At 40.0% G+C, this 17,234-nt stretch overlaps 1 protein-coding gene across 3 annotated transcripts in view; it reads left to right on the forward strand.

The window, feature by feature from the left end:
• The window catches only part of SORCS1 (sortilin related VPS10 domain containing receptor 1), a 594,356-nt gene that overhangs the window by 471,237 nt on the left and 105,885 nt on the right, over positions 1 to 17,234 (forward strand). For all 3 annotated transcript variants that reach the window (XM_009215327.3, XM_003904235.4, XM_009215326.3), the window contains exons 10-13: positions 4,873 to 5,019; positions 13,537 to 13,639; positions 13,904 to 13,980; positions 15,826 to 15,917. In XM_009215327.3, the coding sequence (XP_009213591.2) occupies positions 4,873 to 5,019; positions 13,537 to 13,639; positions 13,904 to 13,980; positions 15,826 to 15,917 (419 nt within the window). The remainder of the gene's footprint in view (positions 1 to 4,872; positions 5,020 to 13,536; positions 13,640 to 13,903; positions 13,981 to 15,825; positions 15,918 to 17,234) is intronic.

Consider the following 17,234-nt stretch of genomic DNA (forward strand, 5'->3'; position numbering starts at 1 on the left):
GTTTGCAAAGCCTTTCATGTACAGGTTGAGGATACCTTATCTGAAATGCTTGGGACCAATAGGGTTTCAGATTTTAGATATTTTTGGATTTTGGAATATTCACATATATATAATGAGATATATTGGAACTGGGACCCAAGTATACACACAGGATTAATTTATGTTTCATACACACCTTATCACATAGCCTGAAGTTAATTTTAAATAATATGTTTAATAATTTTGTGCAGGAAAGTTTTTGTATTCTAGAAATTTATTTTTTATGTTTTATTGGTACATAATAGGCACACATTTTCAGGGTATATATAATAATGTAATTTATATAATTAGTAAATAACATATTAGTGTACTTGAGATTATTCATCACCTTACATATTTTTCCTTTCTTTAGAGTTTTGATTGTGTTTTGCCTGTGACCCATCACATATGATTAGGTGTAGAATGTTTCACTTATGGCATCATGTCAGTGCTAAAACATTCTAAGTTTTGGAGCATTTTGGATTTTTAGATTAGGGATGTTCAACCTCTGGTACCTGAAATTTAATAATCAATACATTTGGGTTGCCATTATTGTGATATCTTTCCTCCAAAACAGCTTTATTAAAATATAATTCACATATCGTACAATTTATCCACTTAAAATGTAAAATCCAATGGTTTCTAGTATGTTCACAGAGCTGTGCAGCCACCACCACAATTTTAGGCCATTTTCATCATCCAGTACAGAAGCTCCACAACCATTAGTAGTCACTCCCCGTTTCTCCTCCTCGCATCTTCTCCCCGGTCATGGTTACCAGAGGCTTGGGTGTCGCACCTTCTAATGCAGAACGCTCACTGCCTATTTCAGTAGGAACAAAGACAGGGGCTGGCGCGGTGGCTCACACCTGTAATCCCAGCACTTTGGGAGGCCGGGGCAGGTGGCTTGCTTGAGCCCAGGAGTTTGAGACCAGCCTGGGCAATGTGATAAAACCCTATCTCTACCCAAAACAAAACAAAACAAACAAACAAACAAAACCCCCAAAATTAACTGGGCATGGTGGCGTGCAACTGTTGTCCTAGCTACTTGGAAGGCTGAGGTGGGAGGATCGCTTGAGCCCAGGAGGTCGTGGCTGCAGTGAGCTGTGGTCACACCACTGCTCTCCAGCTTAGGTGCCAGGGAGAGACCCTGTTTCAAACAAACAAACAAAAACCAGGGTTCTTTGTAGAAAGTTACTTTACTATTACTAATTTTAAAGAGTAGCTTGGTAGAGTGAATGACAATCTGAAGGTTGTGTTAGAGTAGGAGACCATAATGTGAGAGGTCACAGGGGATGACAAAATTGGAATTAATATATGATAAAGAGTATAAGGAGTGCTAGAGATGTTTACGGGAAGATTGAGTCCCATAGGAAGATCCCACAGTTGTTGACAGCCAAGATACAGGTACCATCTGTATGAGAGACAAATTAAAGAACAGAGAATAAGTGTCGGGATAATCAGGATGAAAAGAGATTCTGGTTTCTGGAAAAGGTTTATGAGCTGAATCTTGAGGGATGAATGGGTAGAGGCATATCAGGAGGCTGTCCAAGGGAGTTGGGGGTAACCTTTGTGAACAAAGAGAGTCAGATAAGAGAAGGGAAGAAAGTGTTCTGAGACCATCATGTTGGCAACAGGAAATGCACCAATGTACTTTGTGTTAGAATTAAGGTTTGAGCTGTAACACTTCATATTTAAAGTCTAATTAAAATGATATCTTGACTTATATTAAATAAGAAATAACTGTTAATTACTTTTGAGATATCTGGTAGCACATTTCTCCATATGAGAAGCAAAGACTAAAGTAGCTTTCCAGCACACTCAGAATTCTTAAAGATCTTTATACAGAATTCAGACGGGCAGTAAAGGCAACAATTCTTCTCCCAAAGGAGGACAGACTTCCAGCAGTGGGATGTACCATTCCCATGAGAGTTTCGTCATCAGAAATTCTGTGTCTATGGGAAGACATGGCTTCCGCAGGAAATACTGCTTTACCCCACCGTACCCCATCCCTCAGCTCCACTCTATTCCATAAATATGCATGCAGTGTGGATACAGAGAGGTTATCTAGAAACATAAACATGCCCCCTCATTCTCAGTGGAACCTCAGACCCTACACTCACACAGAGAGAGACATATACTACATGCATAGGCAGGTACACACATGTACACCCACGCACATTCCACATTTGGGGCACTCATGCTTGGTATTAGTCCCGTTGATATCTGAAATCCTACAGTGAGAGGGTAGAGGTTCCAGGAAACATAGGATGAGACCTTAGAATAGAGCACTGGAAGAAAGTGGCTCGTGCATGCCTAGGGGTTTCCGTGAGACACACAGAAAGATGGATTTCTCAAGCTCAGAGTGAAAGGAACAGTGAATAGCACAAAAACCTAAGACTAGGGCTGACTACCTTTGCAGACCAGGCCAAAGCAGCAAAAGAAAATAACAAAACAAAAAAATCCTACCTTAAATGGATAAAGTGCCTTGGCTGCAAGAGGAAAATAAGCGATAAGCAGACCCTCTCCAGCTCTATCCTGTGTTGATACACATTCCCTTTACTTTGCCAAGTTTTTATTCCTCAAAATAAACCTGAAGGCCAAGCTGCCAGAGATGAATTACAAAGCACAGCGCTTTGCTCAAGTGGCATTTGATAATGCCAAGCAGTTGGGGGCCAATAAAGTCGCCACTTCTGCAAATCAAATGAACCAGCTCCCAAACATGCATAACCCGGCGCTGGCACCCTTGCCAGAAGAGGGAGAGGGCAGGAAGGAAAATGGGCAATGAAACTACTGAAATAGGTAACATTTTTATTCCTTCTGCACTTATTGTCACCCTCTTGAGTGCTGAATGGTTAAGACAGGGTCATTTCTTATTCCTGGGAATGGTATAGAGGAAAGACCAGTATGAGTTTGTGAAATTGTGATTTACGTAATTTAATTTTTTAAAGAACTGGCAGTATATTCATATTTAAGTATGTAACAGCTTCTTGAACATATGCAAAACCAATATGGAGTTCCCTGGTGGGCAGCCCTTGCGGAGCTGGTGCAGTGAATTACTAAATATTATTTGTAATTAACGCACTGCTGTTGGGAGGTAGAGTGCTCCTGGAGTTTATGCCTTCCACATTTGTTGAGGTTAGACAATGCACAAGAAATTGTTCTGGCTGCTATTGATTGCCCAGAATGCACCGTGTTTCCTGAGTGTAATAGTTCAAAGTATTCCTCTCCACAACTCATTTATACCATTTAGTTGTTTAACATACTTGTTTCAAAAAAGTACAAATGTGGCCCAACTGTAAATTATCCCAGATGCCAGATCAGCAGGTACACACTAATGAGGTCTGACTGTCAAAAGCAAAGGAAAAATGTGTGTCTTCTATCGATTGAAACCCAACCTCTTAGAATTGACAGATTCAAGCTGTATTTGAAGTCAGGCAGATTTGGGTGTGAATCTCAACTTTGTGTGATCTCAGTTTCTTCATCTGTAGAATTGGGGTAAAAGCTGCAGGTGCAGGTTTGTAGTAAGTATTAGAGGTTTTATAAATAAAATACTGGACATAGTGCTTGGCGTTTGGCGAAGTCTGAAGAGGTGACAGCTATTGCCTCACTATTCTGCTTAAAAATTTTTCATGTTGTAAAGGGCCCAAGTTAAGTAGGTTTAAATATGCTTGTTAGCCTGCTCACTTACTCCCTAGGTGTGTTCCCGAAAGCCACCAAGTCAAAGTGTCTATTTTCTCATCCTCAAAATGTGGCTAATGATAATTATTCCATGGTTATTCTGAGTATTAAATGAGGTAATGTACATGCAGCGTTGGAATGCATTACTCAACATGTTTCAGTCCTTTTCCTCACTGTCCTCCTGTTCTCCTGGGTTGTTACAATTACAATTTCAAGCAGGGTAAAATGTGCATGAATGTGTTTGATAAACTCCAAAACACAAGAAAAATATAATGCACAATTATTTGCTTTTGCAAGATTTTGACAACTTACTAATGATTACTTCTTACTTAACATATAGAAGAGAAGAGACAGTCATTTCAGAGGCAAATAATTAAGAGCATCTGTTTAGGCTGAGAACAACGGTATTTTAAAAACAAAGTAGGGAGTATTTGATGATTTAGGAAAACCACCATTTATTTAAATTTAAAAGCTGTCCTCTTATATTCAGTGCATTCTGGTGGCTTAACAGAGAGATCTTACACAGAAATAAAGCAACAGTAATTGGATCAGGAGCTTTAATTGCCCTAGCCTGCAGATAGCTTGATAATTGAGGTAGGCATTAAGAGCATAAGCTGTGAAGCCACAGAGTTGTGAGTTGATAATCCTGAGTCTGATACTTACTGTGTTCCTTTGGGCAGTGTGACCTTAGGCAAGTCACTTTATTTGGATGAGCCTGAGCTTTCTTCATCTGTGAAATGGAATAAACGATACCAAAGAGGACTGTTTTAAGGATTAAGTGAGATCAAGTATTTGAGATTCTGGGTGCTACACTAGCATACAATAAAAGTAACCCCTATTTATTTATTATTACTTACCAAGCAACAGAGCTGAAACCATGAGAATTTATCTCTTGGCAACTGCAGGCTCCTGTCAGCCTATGTTAGGGGTAATAAGAAGTCGCTATCAAACTCTTATTGTGACCCCCATATGATAAGGATCACCAATCTGTTGTTGTTTGTCCAGAAGCCTGGGAAGTCATTATACCTTGAGTGTCACCTCCTTCCCCCATCACCAACCTTTCTTTCCTCCAAGATAAGTGCTCTCAGCTGACTTTGACAGCCTTCTTTTTTTTAAGTAAACAAATATATCGCTTCTCACATTGATGTATTTTTCAGCCATGTCAATTTTTCCCAGGTAGCAGGGATAAAGGGAATGTTCTTGGCTAACAAGAAGATTGACAACCAAGTGAAGACTTTCATCACATACAACAAAGGCAGAGACTGGCGTTTGCTGCAGGCACCGGACACGGATCTAAGGGGGGACCCCGTGCACTGCTTGCTGGTGAGTCTTCATATTGAAGCAGAATGCCTCACACAGTAGAGGGACAGAAATGGATATTTAAGAGAGGATGAGGATAGTTCTGGGACTTTTGCTCAGTTCATGAACAAAAGGGAGTGGGGAGGGGCGTGAAGGCAAAGGGTATAGAAAACTCACAGCACTGCCTAATGTGATGTGCCAGAGAGATAGGAGAACGTGGGCAGTTTCTTGTGCCCTTCCAGGATCCTTGGTTCCTGCCCAAGTTCTGATGAGGGCCTCAAATGGTAGTTTGAGGGAGAATAGGACAGTTTCTATCCCTGGTGATAATATACCCCGAACAACCTACTTGCTCATGAGTAACCTGTTACAGAACTAATGATACATAAATTCAGCTGTAGAGTTGATGAACTGAATGCAGAGTCGTGTAGGTGTATTTTCCTGTGGAGATGTTTAATCATATTTTCAGAGGAGTTTATGACTCAAAAAAGGTAAGAACCACTGATTTATACCCTTATTGGTATTCTTTACAATATGTTCTGTTCATTTTTGTCTTATTCTGTAAAGTTGAAGTTGGCAAACTATAGCCTGTGGGAAAAATATGGCCCACCACTTGTTTTTCTAAATAGGGTTTTATTAGAACACAGTCATGCTTATTCATTCACGTATTGTCGATGGCTGCTTTCACTGTACAAAGGCAGAATTGAGTAGTCATGAGAGAGACTGTTTGGTGAACAAAGGCCAATGTATTTATTTTCTGTATCATGAAAAAAGCCTGATATTTATTACCTGGCCCTTTACAAGGGTTTGCTGACCCCTACTTTAAAGTATGGCTTCCTTTTAATTGCCTTACATTTGGGCAGTGTATAGATTCATAGGAATTTATTTATATATTTGATATATGATGGCATCCAAAAGGAGGATCAAAGATGAATCTTGCTTTCAAGGAGTTTGCAGTCTACTTGGCTACTTGAATGTGACTAGATTAATAAATGGAAGACTGCAGAGTCACATCTCATTCCTCTTAGTAGCTCTGATGCCTGCCCCAATTTTGACACACAGATAAGTACTGAGTGAATGCAGAAGGAGGTGAGGAAGAGACAAATTGTAAATTGCGAACATTATTAATACTATCAGTGTCTGTAAAACACTTCAGAAGTTGTGTCTAAATTTAGAAAAAGGAGAGATGATTGTGTAAGCCTAGAGGGAGGACCACTTCATCTGAGTAAGAAGGGCTTGTAGGGGATGGGGGTGTGTGTGTATGAATTACACGTATATAGTTGTTCACACTCTTCATGCAGTTCTGACTTTGATGTTATCTGCACTCAGCTTGCTTCCTTCCATCCTGTAAAGTCTGGACAGTCACTTTGCAGGTTCATCTCTCACAGCTGTAGGCGGGTCACCCTCCTAGTTGAGAAGATGCCAGCAGCCATAGCTTGACCTTATTAGTTGCAGAGAATATCACAGTTGTCACTGTGCATCAGGGAAGCAGTCTAAAATTCAGCTTCCCACTCAGCTTCTATCCTTATTACTGGCAACTTACAGGGGGAAAAGGCCAGTTGTTATAGTAATGGCAGTGACAGAGTAAGTAAATGTAGCAACTATTATTGAATACCTACTCTATGCAAGGCACAGTTCAGTGGCATTTTAAAAAAACAGGATCACCTTCCTAGTTCAGCTATAGCAAGTTGGAGCATAGTGCTGCTTAACCAAAGATGCGTGGGATATGCCACTTCCTTAAGCTGGTCTCTACTCCACAGTTTGGAGATTAAACGCCTATGAGAGAGAATTATGAGAATTAACCATGTCACCTAAATGGGCTTGCCTGGGGACTCTGGCATCAGAAATGAACCACTAAAAATGGCTTTTAAGCACTTAGCAAGGTATTCCCTGCTTCACCCCTAACCCAGTGTCAGAAACTCTTATTGTTGTACTTCCAAAATATAAATGTAGTATCAACTTACTTCCCTATCACTACTGGGACTGCCTCAATCCAAGCCAGCATCGTTGCTCACCTGATCCACAGCGACAGGCTTCTAACTGGTCCTCCCACTTTTACTTGGCAGTCCCTTCTCTAGACAGCAGCCAATGGGACCATTTTTTAAAAAATCAACTTTGTTTTGAGGTAAAATACACATACCTGCAATTTTAAGAGTATAGTTCAATGAATTTTGACAGATGTATATACCCATATAACCATTACTACAATCAAGACAGAACATTTCTGTTGCCCTAAAAAATACCTCTTTGTGCCTCTTTGCAGTTAGAACCCACACTCTCAGCGCAGCATAACCAATGATCCACTTTATTTTCCTGTATAATAGATTGTTGTTTTTTAAAATTGTGTGTAAATGGTATCAACTTGAAATCAGATCGTATCGCTTCTTTCCTTAAACCTTCTAATGGCTTCTAATACATGTAGAATAAGTAAAAATACTTTATCATGACCAATGAGACTTCATGTGATCTGGCCTCTGTGTAGTTCTCCTCCCTGGTCTCCAGCCTCTCCCCTCTCCCTTTCTTCCTTATATGTAAGCCAAGGTGGAGGAGGGGTTTTTCTTTCCATACCGTGAACTCATCATGTTCATGTATGTCTTAGGGTCTTTGCATTTGTTATTATTTCTCTTAAAATGTCCTTCTCTTTGTCTGGCTTGTTCTTGGCATTCAGATCATTGCTTCATTATCTTAATTTTAGAGAACTTTCTTGAGCATTCCCTAAAGTTGTATTTGTCTTTACTCTTTTTATTTTCTTCATGGTCCTTACTGTTATCTGAAATCAGCAGGTGTACTGCTTAATTTTCTTGTCCATCTTATCTTCTGAAGTGTGGGCTTCATGAGCCTAGGGACGGTGCCTGTCTTTTTGACCATTCCAAAGAATCAGCTCCAGGAATCATACCTGCCACGTGGTAGGGGCTCAACATGAGGGGTGCCATGTCTGGAGTATGCACTCCATCGAAAGGTGTTGTGACAGTTTCACATTTGGATTTTAATGGAAGCCGTTCATTCCCTCTGAGAGTCCACTGGAGGATTTGTCACATTGTCTACCTTCTGAAGCTCATGGGCTCAAGTGGAACCCAAAGTTAACAAAAGCAGGAAGCTCATTAAGATGAAAGAAAGATGGATTATTGGGATACAGATGTATGGAGCTCAGGAGTCTTCCAGCCTTCTTTCTTTGTTAACCCTGTTGTTTAATGTAGTTTTAACCTGAGCTTCAGAAAGCAGGCTGCAGGTGAGAAGGGGAAAATGACAAAGGGAAGCAGGGAGGAGAGACCAAAATCACTTTACAAAAATCTGCCAAAGGCACTAAATAGGAAAGGAAATTTTTGAGCTACAGGAGACGAAGACTGTTAAAAACCTTCTTTAGGCTTGGGAGCTGGTGGCGAAGATGAGATAAAAAGTGATTTTAGATTGTGAGTACTTGGAAAGTGACAGTGTCACTGAAAGCACAGCCTAGTGATTAGAAAAGAGATTTTTCCAGCAGGACTGTTACAGATGTGGAATAAGTTCAGAATTACAGCCCGAATGCAATGTTCCTGGCAAAAAATCTATGCTATAGAAATAAGACATCTAGGGTAATTTGGGCTATATTTTTAGGACTTTTAGACTGATTGCCTGGAGGGCCCAGCTGGGATTTCTTTCCTCTGAAGACAGAATTGTACAATTAGATAGAATATTACAGGTCACAGTCCACCTGTCTCCAAAGCCTCAGGATTGGGCTCCCAAGAGGCAAGATGTGAGCTGAACTGAGCCTGTGACAAATCCTTGGGCCCTTAGGGAAAGCACACTGTTTCGTGGAAAGAGGCGCTGACTTTGTGGATTCGTCTGGCAGTTTTCTTTTCTTTTCTTTTCTTTTCTTTTCTTTTCTTTTTCTTTTCTTTTCTTTTTTCTTTTCTCTTTTCTTTTTTTTTTTTTTTTTTGAGATGGAGTCCCCACTCTGTCGCCTGGCTTGGCGTGGCACCATCTTGGCCTCACTGCAACCTCCTGCCTCCTGGTCTGCTTATCTCCTGCCTCGGCTCCTCCGAGTAGCTGGGATTACAGGCACAGCCACCACGCTCAGCTAATTTTTGTGGTTTTCAGTAGAGACAGGGTTTCACCATGTTGGTTGGCCGGGATGGTCTCAATCTCTTGACCTTGTGATCCACCCACCTTGGCCTCCCAAAGTACTGGAATTACAGGTGTGAGCCACCGCGCAGTTTTCTATTGGAACCGATCTGGCAGTTTTCTATTGGAACTGATCTGGCAGCTGCCCCAGGAGAATCTGTTTTTCACCTTTCTTCCATTGTCTGTGACTCCATATATTTTGCTGATTTGGGCTGGAGCTGAATTCCCCATACCCAGCCAGTTGATCCAGGGGCCTCCTTCCTCTTTGCCATTGACTCTTTATTGAAGATGTACTAAATTCGAATTTCAAGTCAGAGAAAGAAATTATACAAATGAGTATGTATTTCGGGAGGGAGAGTGTTAGGGATACTATTTGGGAGCTTGTTCTTTACAAAAGCTCTGATGTGTCTTTTCAGTACAGTATTCAGATTAGATACCATGGAGATAAAGGTACCATGAAGAAAGGATCTAAAGGCAGTTGATACAGAGCCTGAGGAGAAAGAATTGGGATTTGAAGCTGGTTGACCCTTAAGTAATATAACAGCTTTAAAGTTGACTTATTACATGATGGGGAAATGTCTTCCATTATATGGTAATTCCCCAGTGGGATCTACAATGCTAGAAATAATTTATGGATCACCTGGAGAACATTATGCTACGTGAAATAAGCCAGGCACAGAAAGACCAAGTCTGTGTTTCTTCTACTTGGAACCTAAAACAATCAAACTTATAGAAGCGGAGACAGAATGGTAGTCACTGGAGGCTAGAAGTCGGAGGAAATAGGGAGATATTGGGCAAAGGGTACAATGTTTAAGTTAGACAGAAGGAATAAATGATAAATACTTGAAGTATAAAATAATGGATCAGTTAAATTCAGCAGACATTTATTGAACACTTGCAATAACCAAAGTATTTTGTTGGTTAAAATAAAAGAATCAGGCAAAGAAAGGTAACTAGTAACTAGAGGTCCACTTACGGTTTCACGGGTTTGCAGACTCCCTGAAATTAAGTGCAAGACTCTGTGTACTTGTCTGTGTGCACTTTTTCTTGGTCTTTAGTTTGCATCAGATGCCCAAAGTTTGTACCTGACCAAGAAAAGATTACAGACTAATGATCTAGTTGCTCCTAGAATTGGTATGCCATGGATAATTGACATGCCATGGCCTGTGACTATGTGTAAGGATGCAAAGGGCAGCTTCCAATAATGTGTGCTGGTCATTCTATCCTCTGTAGGTCAGCTGCTGGCATTGGTGGTTTGGGTGTACATTTCTACATTTTCTGAATGTGGAAAGGTCAGGAAAATAGAGAACTGCCTTTGGAACAGGCTGTGCTTTGACTCTATTGACTTGCAGATAACCCTGGAAAGAAAAAAACAACTATTGCGACTATTAGCCTGTGTAGGTAGTCAGCACATATTTGCTAATGAGATAAAAGAAGGCAGGAAGACAAGAGAAAGGAAGAGAGGGGCCTATGATGTGCCCCCAGCCTTGGCAAAATGTGCATAAGAACTGGAGAGCTTTGTCCTGTGTCCTCCAGGAACTTGGAGGGGTTTGATAAGCATTATAATAAAATATACTAATATAAACTATATTAATTGTTTACGACTTGACTTGGACAAATGTCCAAAACTGGTCAGTACAGCAGCTTAAGTTGAAAAAAGTGAAGATGAATCACTTCACACTGTTTTTTCCTTAAACATTTGTGTAGGCTATAACTGCCTTGAAGAAAATGAAAGAAAAAAAGCCACAGAATATTCTCCTTGTACCAGCTGGGGGCAATCCAGTACTACAAATGTGAGAGTGGAGAAAAAAGTGCACCAAAAGATAATTTCTTATGTTGCTGTTACTGCGTGAACTGGTGTCTTTTTTTCTCAGATTAATAGATTTCAGTCCTCTGAAAGCGATAGCAACAGAGGCATGCTGAGGTAGCCAATGGAAAATGACATCTTTCCTTTGTTTTTGGTTTTGGTTTTTATTGTTGTTGTTTTGTTTTGTTTTGGTGTGGTTTGGTTTTGTATTAGAGATGGAGTCTCGCTCTGTCACCCAAGCTAGAGTGCAGTGGTGTGATCTCGGCTAACTGCAACCTCCGCCTCCCGGGTTCAAGGGATTCTCCTGCCTCAGCCTCCCGAGTAGCTGGGACTATAGGTGCCTGCCACCATCCCTGGCTAATTTTTGTGTTTTTAGTAGAGACAGGGTTTCACCATGTTGGCCAGGTTGGTCTTGAACTCCCAACCTCAAGTGATCCACCCACCTCTGCCTCCCGAAGTGCTGGAATTACAGGCCTGAGCCACCATGCATGGCCTGACATTTTTCCTTTGTAATGGCAACTGCCCCTTACCAAATAATCCTTAGGTCAGGTGGAAAATAACTTTTAAAATCTTCCAGCCGTGGCAAGCAACTGGCTTAAGATTGCAAGTTGGGTGCTCTCCTGGCTAGGAGAGCCAGGTGCACCTGTTGCAGAAAGTCCTTGGTGATGCAAAATGTCCTCTGTTAAGCTCATATGTCTAGGAATAATCCCCAAGCAGTAGTCTGCTTCTTGGAATGCCATACAGATGCTCACAACATTATTCAGATTATGTGGTTTATAGTCCTGCCCACATACTTCTGGCATTGGTCTGAGTAAAATAGTAAAGTGGTATCTTTCATGTCCTAACAAAAAAGCATTACTTGATATTGCAAGCTTCTATTTATTATCTTGTTTAGATTCTATGCTAGGTTTCACAAAAGATGCAAAGCACTACGTAATGAGTTATCTTTATTTATAGAGTATATTCTTAGAGGGATATAATTGTATATACCTGAAATAGATAATACAAGATTGTGCATAGTGAAATAAATTGTTGTAGATTAGAGGAGGGGAGACCCTGATAGGCTGCAGTTATCAGGAAGACTTTCATGGAAAACTGGTTTTGCACTCCTGGTTTATCCTGTCTTACATCATCTGAGTGTTGTACTATGCTGTTCTGGAACATCCACCGCATTTAATTATATCTGTTCTAGTCTTCCTCATGGACAAATAAAAGCCAAGCATCTAGGCCTAATATTTCTTCTAATAGGGGCTGTCTTTTTTACTCTTGTAGAAGATTATAAAATGGAAACTCCTTTTTTTTGAAAGATTTACATGAAATTTTTATGCAAAACCAATCATTTCTTACTATTGTCGTACCTTGAGAGTTTTACTTTGTTGGCAGTAAAGAAAATTGTGATCTGCTGTTTTATTTCACCAGCGTTCTGGCTGCTTTTATTCCTGAGTTTCATTTTCACTTTGTCATTTACTCCATCCTATATAAATTTAATCATTGCATCTGTAGGTGTCTGAATGTCTGCTGGCTGAAACTTACAGAGCAGAATAAAAGTAATAACAGAGATACATTGGTGATTCGAAAAACTCCAGTTGATAAGATTAGAAAGTAATCTTCCTGAGAGATGAAAAGAAATGTGGGTTCAAACACAAACTTATATTTTTTGACAACTCAGTACAAGAACTATTTTAAACAAAATTCATATAAGATTTAGTGTCCATTTTTTCTTGAAAACTGTTGATATCTCAATCAGATAATTTGACTGAGGTTTCTGCAGAGATAAACAAGTCCCTTACATTTTCATTTAAATTTTTACTACTAGTGCATTTTGTTTACAAGTATGACTTTTATATTGAATGATTCTGATTCTGATAATATCCTGGTAGAGATGCTGGGTCAGTTGTTTGGTGGGTGTTTGGATAGTTTCATATACTTTTTCTATACAACTGAGACCAAGGTCTCAAATGGAGGATGACTAAGAGATGCCAACCTACTTTTTCAAAATCCTCCCACCTGACTTGACCTTCTCTCCTGGCTTCGTATCCCATTTCTCCTCTTCAGTCTTTCCTGATGACATACTGTGCTACTCACCTTTTCTGCTTCTTTTTCTTTGTTGTTGCTATTACTCAGGCCTGGAATATTCTTTAACCTCTTGAACATCTACCTACTGTTCATAACCTATCCATCTTTGCTTCAGGCACTGTTTTCTTTTTGGAGTCATTCATGATTCAAACTTCAGCATAGTATCTCTACCTTCTACAATCTCATACTATTTTGTCTCTACATTTTTTATGGCTGTTAAAATATTCTCTTTTATGGTAATTAATAGAAGGATCTCATGCCCTCTATATAAACTGTAAGCTCTGTAATGACAAAGACCAAATTAGATTATACCTAAAATGAAGGTGATCTTTCCTTTACTAACTTGAAGATTGTTTTACACTTAGTGGACACTAGATATTTGGGGGATGAAAGATGATGGGTAGGTATAGGTACAGTGGGTGGTTGGAGTGGTGCATAGATGTATGGTAAATGGGATGGTTGGTTAGATGGATGGATGGATGGATGGATGATCTAATTCTGAGCTTCAAATGACCATTTTGATTATGTGATTTTGTGGCACTTATTATTTCTCTTTTCAGCCCTATTGCTCACTACACCTTCACCTGAAGGTCTCTGAGAATCCCTACACGTCAGGGATCATTGCCAGCAAAGACACAGCTCCAAGCATCATAGTGGCATCAGGTAAGAAGCTTGCCTGGTTTGCTGGCTGTGGTAAATAGTGTTTATTTTAAGAAGCTAGATATCTGTACTTGGAACTTAATGAGCAAGCTAAAAATATTTTTGAAAGGCACCTAAGCCATTGGCCCTGAAGCAAGTCTGCAGAAAACTCCTGCACAGACAGAATGCTTGCAGTCAAAATCTTTCTCAGGCAATGCACCTGCCAATATAGTCCATTGTTGCTTTTGCAGAAAGTTCTTTTCACTAATGTCATCTTTCTCTTTCTAGGTAATATAGGTTCTGAATTGTCAGACACTGACATCAGCATGTTTGTCTCTTCAGATGCAGGAAACACCTGGAGACAGGTAAGAAAATACCCTGGGTCAAATCACCAAAGTTTAAGTAACATAAAAATTGCCCAGCTTGGTTCAAATCTGGGAACTTTTTCAGCAGTGCTACACATAAATCCTAACGACTGTGAATATGTTTGTTTTTCCTTTTTTAATAAAAGTCTTAAATCTTGGAATTTAGCAAATATTTATAGAATTAGATTTTTTATCATTTAATAAAGATGTTCCTTATTCAGAGCTTGTATGTAAGGACATTTATAAGTCACAACGAAACCAAATTAAGTCTGACTAAATTTTTTCCTGTAGATGAAAACCAGAATACCTAAGGGTTTATCATATAGGGAATATGCAGCCTTAAGGGTAGATTACATATCTAATGCTGAGTTGGCTCCATAAATTCCCCTTGCCTTGAAGTCAGAATAGGAAGGAATGCAGATATAGAAATGGCCATTACCCAGGTGGTATTCTGAGATGTTTAAATCTCATGTGCAAAAGACAGAGTAATAACCATCAGGATGCATATGTTAGAGAAAGTAGAAATGGAATACTTTAAACCAGTGTGTTTAGCTTAAGTGCTTCATGCCTTTCTTCTGAATGAAAATTAGGTACCCATAGCTTATAAAACAGGCATTTAATAAGGTTTAGCAATCTTAACAAGACATGCACCTAATGCGTGGTGGTTATACCTCAATAAATATGTTTTAATAACCTACCGATGTTTAATTATCATACAATAACTAGCACTGTAAATTGAAATCTAATGCATAGGTAATCACACTTAGCAAGGAGAGCACTCTGCTTTACATTTTAGATAGAGGTGTCCACATTATGTTCCAATTGCCATTTCTTAGCTTCAGACTCTTTATAGATCCTCAGTGGGATTCTGATATTTTGAGCGGAGGAGGAAGGGAAGAAATTTGCATAAGAAACCCCATAGCAATTGATCTTGGAGGTATGTAGAAACTTGGACTATCCTAAGTAAACTTCCTTTGGAGAACAGAGAGCTAGGATCCCATTTTCTTCTTTCCAACACCCCAAACAAGGCAAAGAAGTCTTTACTTCTGTAGTCTTGGGGTGCATCTTGGGTATAAGAAATAAACAAATTGGAAGAAGAGTGTCTGTAATGTAACTCCAGGCAAGCCTATACTAATAATCTGAGAGAACAGTATGCATCTTATACAGAAAGGATCTAGAGATTGTTTCCATTGTGTCTCCATTTGACTTCAAATTTGTTTCTCTACATTTGGAGAAAGACCCAATGATACATGTACCCAAAGATGACAACAGAACTCACCATGATTTTGGTGGAACATCTATTAATTAAACAAGAACAGTTTTTGATAACAGTCGGAAACTTCAGAGTAATAAGATCTGGAAAGGGCACTGTAATGCAGCAAGTCCAAGTTCCGTCCATTACTGTATGCATGATCTCAGGCAAGTTACCACATCTCTCTAAACCTTAGATTCCTTATTTATGAACATGAGACTGTTGGAGTAAATGATTTCTAAGGTTCCCTCTGTCTAGAGATGTATAATATATGACAGTTAACCAATATTCTGACATCATCATAACTGGGAATCAATAGAAATTATCATGAAAATGAAGGAATCTAAGCATGAACCCATAAATATTCATTGTTCAAATTTATTTTATACACACCTAAAATTATTTTGTGTAACACCAATGGTACAGTAGCCTATGTTGGGGAGAATTGTTCTATAACTTTATTTTCCCAAAGATTTAGGGAAACCTATTTATATCATGGGAAGGATTTTTGTTCTCATATGAAGACTTATTCTTTGAAGGTTGGGTATGTGTGGATGTGGATGTGTGTCCATGTATGTGTTTTCCTCATCCAGATCTTTGAAGAAGAGCACAGTGTTTTGTACCTGGATCAAGGTGGAGTACTGGTTGCTATGAAACACACATCTCTCCCAATTCGACATCTTTGGTAAGGGCACCTGCTGCCTGTGTGATCTGCACCTGATGGTCCTGCACTGCTAAGATCAGTCTAGGAGTCAGGCTATCGAACTGTGTCTGTTTTTGCAGTAAATCTGTTACCAAAATGCCGAGGTTTGGTTCAGGTCCTCTTACTCTCCACACAAAAGGCCCATCCACTGAGACAACAATGTTGCCAGGAAAGAAAACTTTAATTGGGTGCTGCAGCCAAGGATATGGGCAATCAGTCCCAAGTCCATCTGTCTGATGACTAAAATTAGGGGTTTATATAGAGGGAAGAAACGTAACCAGGTGTGGGAAAACAGGAATTAGGGAAGGATAAAGAAGAGGAGGTGAGGAAGAGGAAGTGGTCCACAGGAGGCAAGTTGGCAATTAGACAGTCATGATGGGTAAGTTGTCTGGCTTCTCATTGTCAGATGTCTTTGTCTGGTAAGTTTCAGCTCCTTGATACTACCTGGGAGGCCTGATGGTTGGTTTCCTGAGAAAAGAACTCAGATAAGACAAATGTAACTTTCTCAAGTTTGAAGACAGGGAGGATCAATTTCTATGTTTATTCAAAGAAACCGTAAACATCGGTTCTATAGGACAGTTGGGCCAGTTTCAGAATGTCAAGGTCTACTAGAGCAGTGGTGGTAGGAAAGAGAAAGAGACACAGACGGGGGGCGGGGGGGGGGGGGGGGGGGGGGGGGGAGGGGGGGGGGGGGGGGGGGGGGGGGGGGGGGGGGGGGGAGAGAGAGAGGGGGAGGGAGAGAGAGAGAGAGAGAGAGAGAGAGAGAGAGAGAGGGAGAGTGAGAGTTTTTTACTCCCTGAGAGAGAAATTGCATTATACTTTGCAAATGTTATGGTACTTTCACCCTCACTCCCTCACCAGTATATTGTTCTCTCAACAAGATTACAGGTAGAACAATGTTCATGATCAGGTATAGTCTCTGAATAGCTTGACTTCTTGCAGTCACCTTTCCCAAATAACATCTCCTGGAGTTTAATATCCATATCCATTTTTGCATTCCATACAGAGATGATCAACTCATCACAGTTCTGCTCCAGTCTCATTTCTCCTGATCTTGCTTTCTTGTTTTTCTTTTTTGAGGTGATATTCCACAATTCTGCCTGTGCATGTCCCACAGATGGATGTATAAGGACTAACTTCCAGAGGAGTTATCGATAGGCCCTTTCATCCGTGTTTTTGAAAGTGGTTCTCTCCATATATGAGTTTGTCCAAAATCAAAAGCCCAGTTTTCCTTCTACTGTTAGTTATTTTGATGACAGAAGGGAAAGCTGCAAAAGAGAAAAGAAAAACAGGCTAAGC

Source organism: Papio anubis, chromosome 11 (genome assembly GCF_008728515.1).
Source record: "Papio anubis isolate 15944 chromosome 11, Panubis1.0, whole genome shotgun sequence".
NCBI lineage: Eukaryota > Metazoa > Chordata > Mammalia > Primates > Cercopithecidae > Papio > Papio anubis.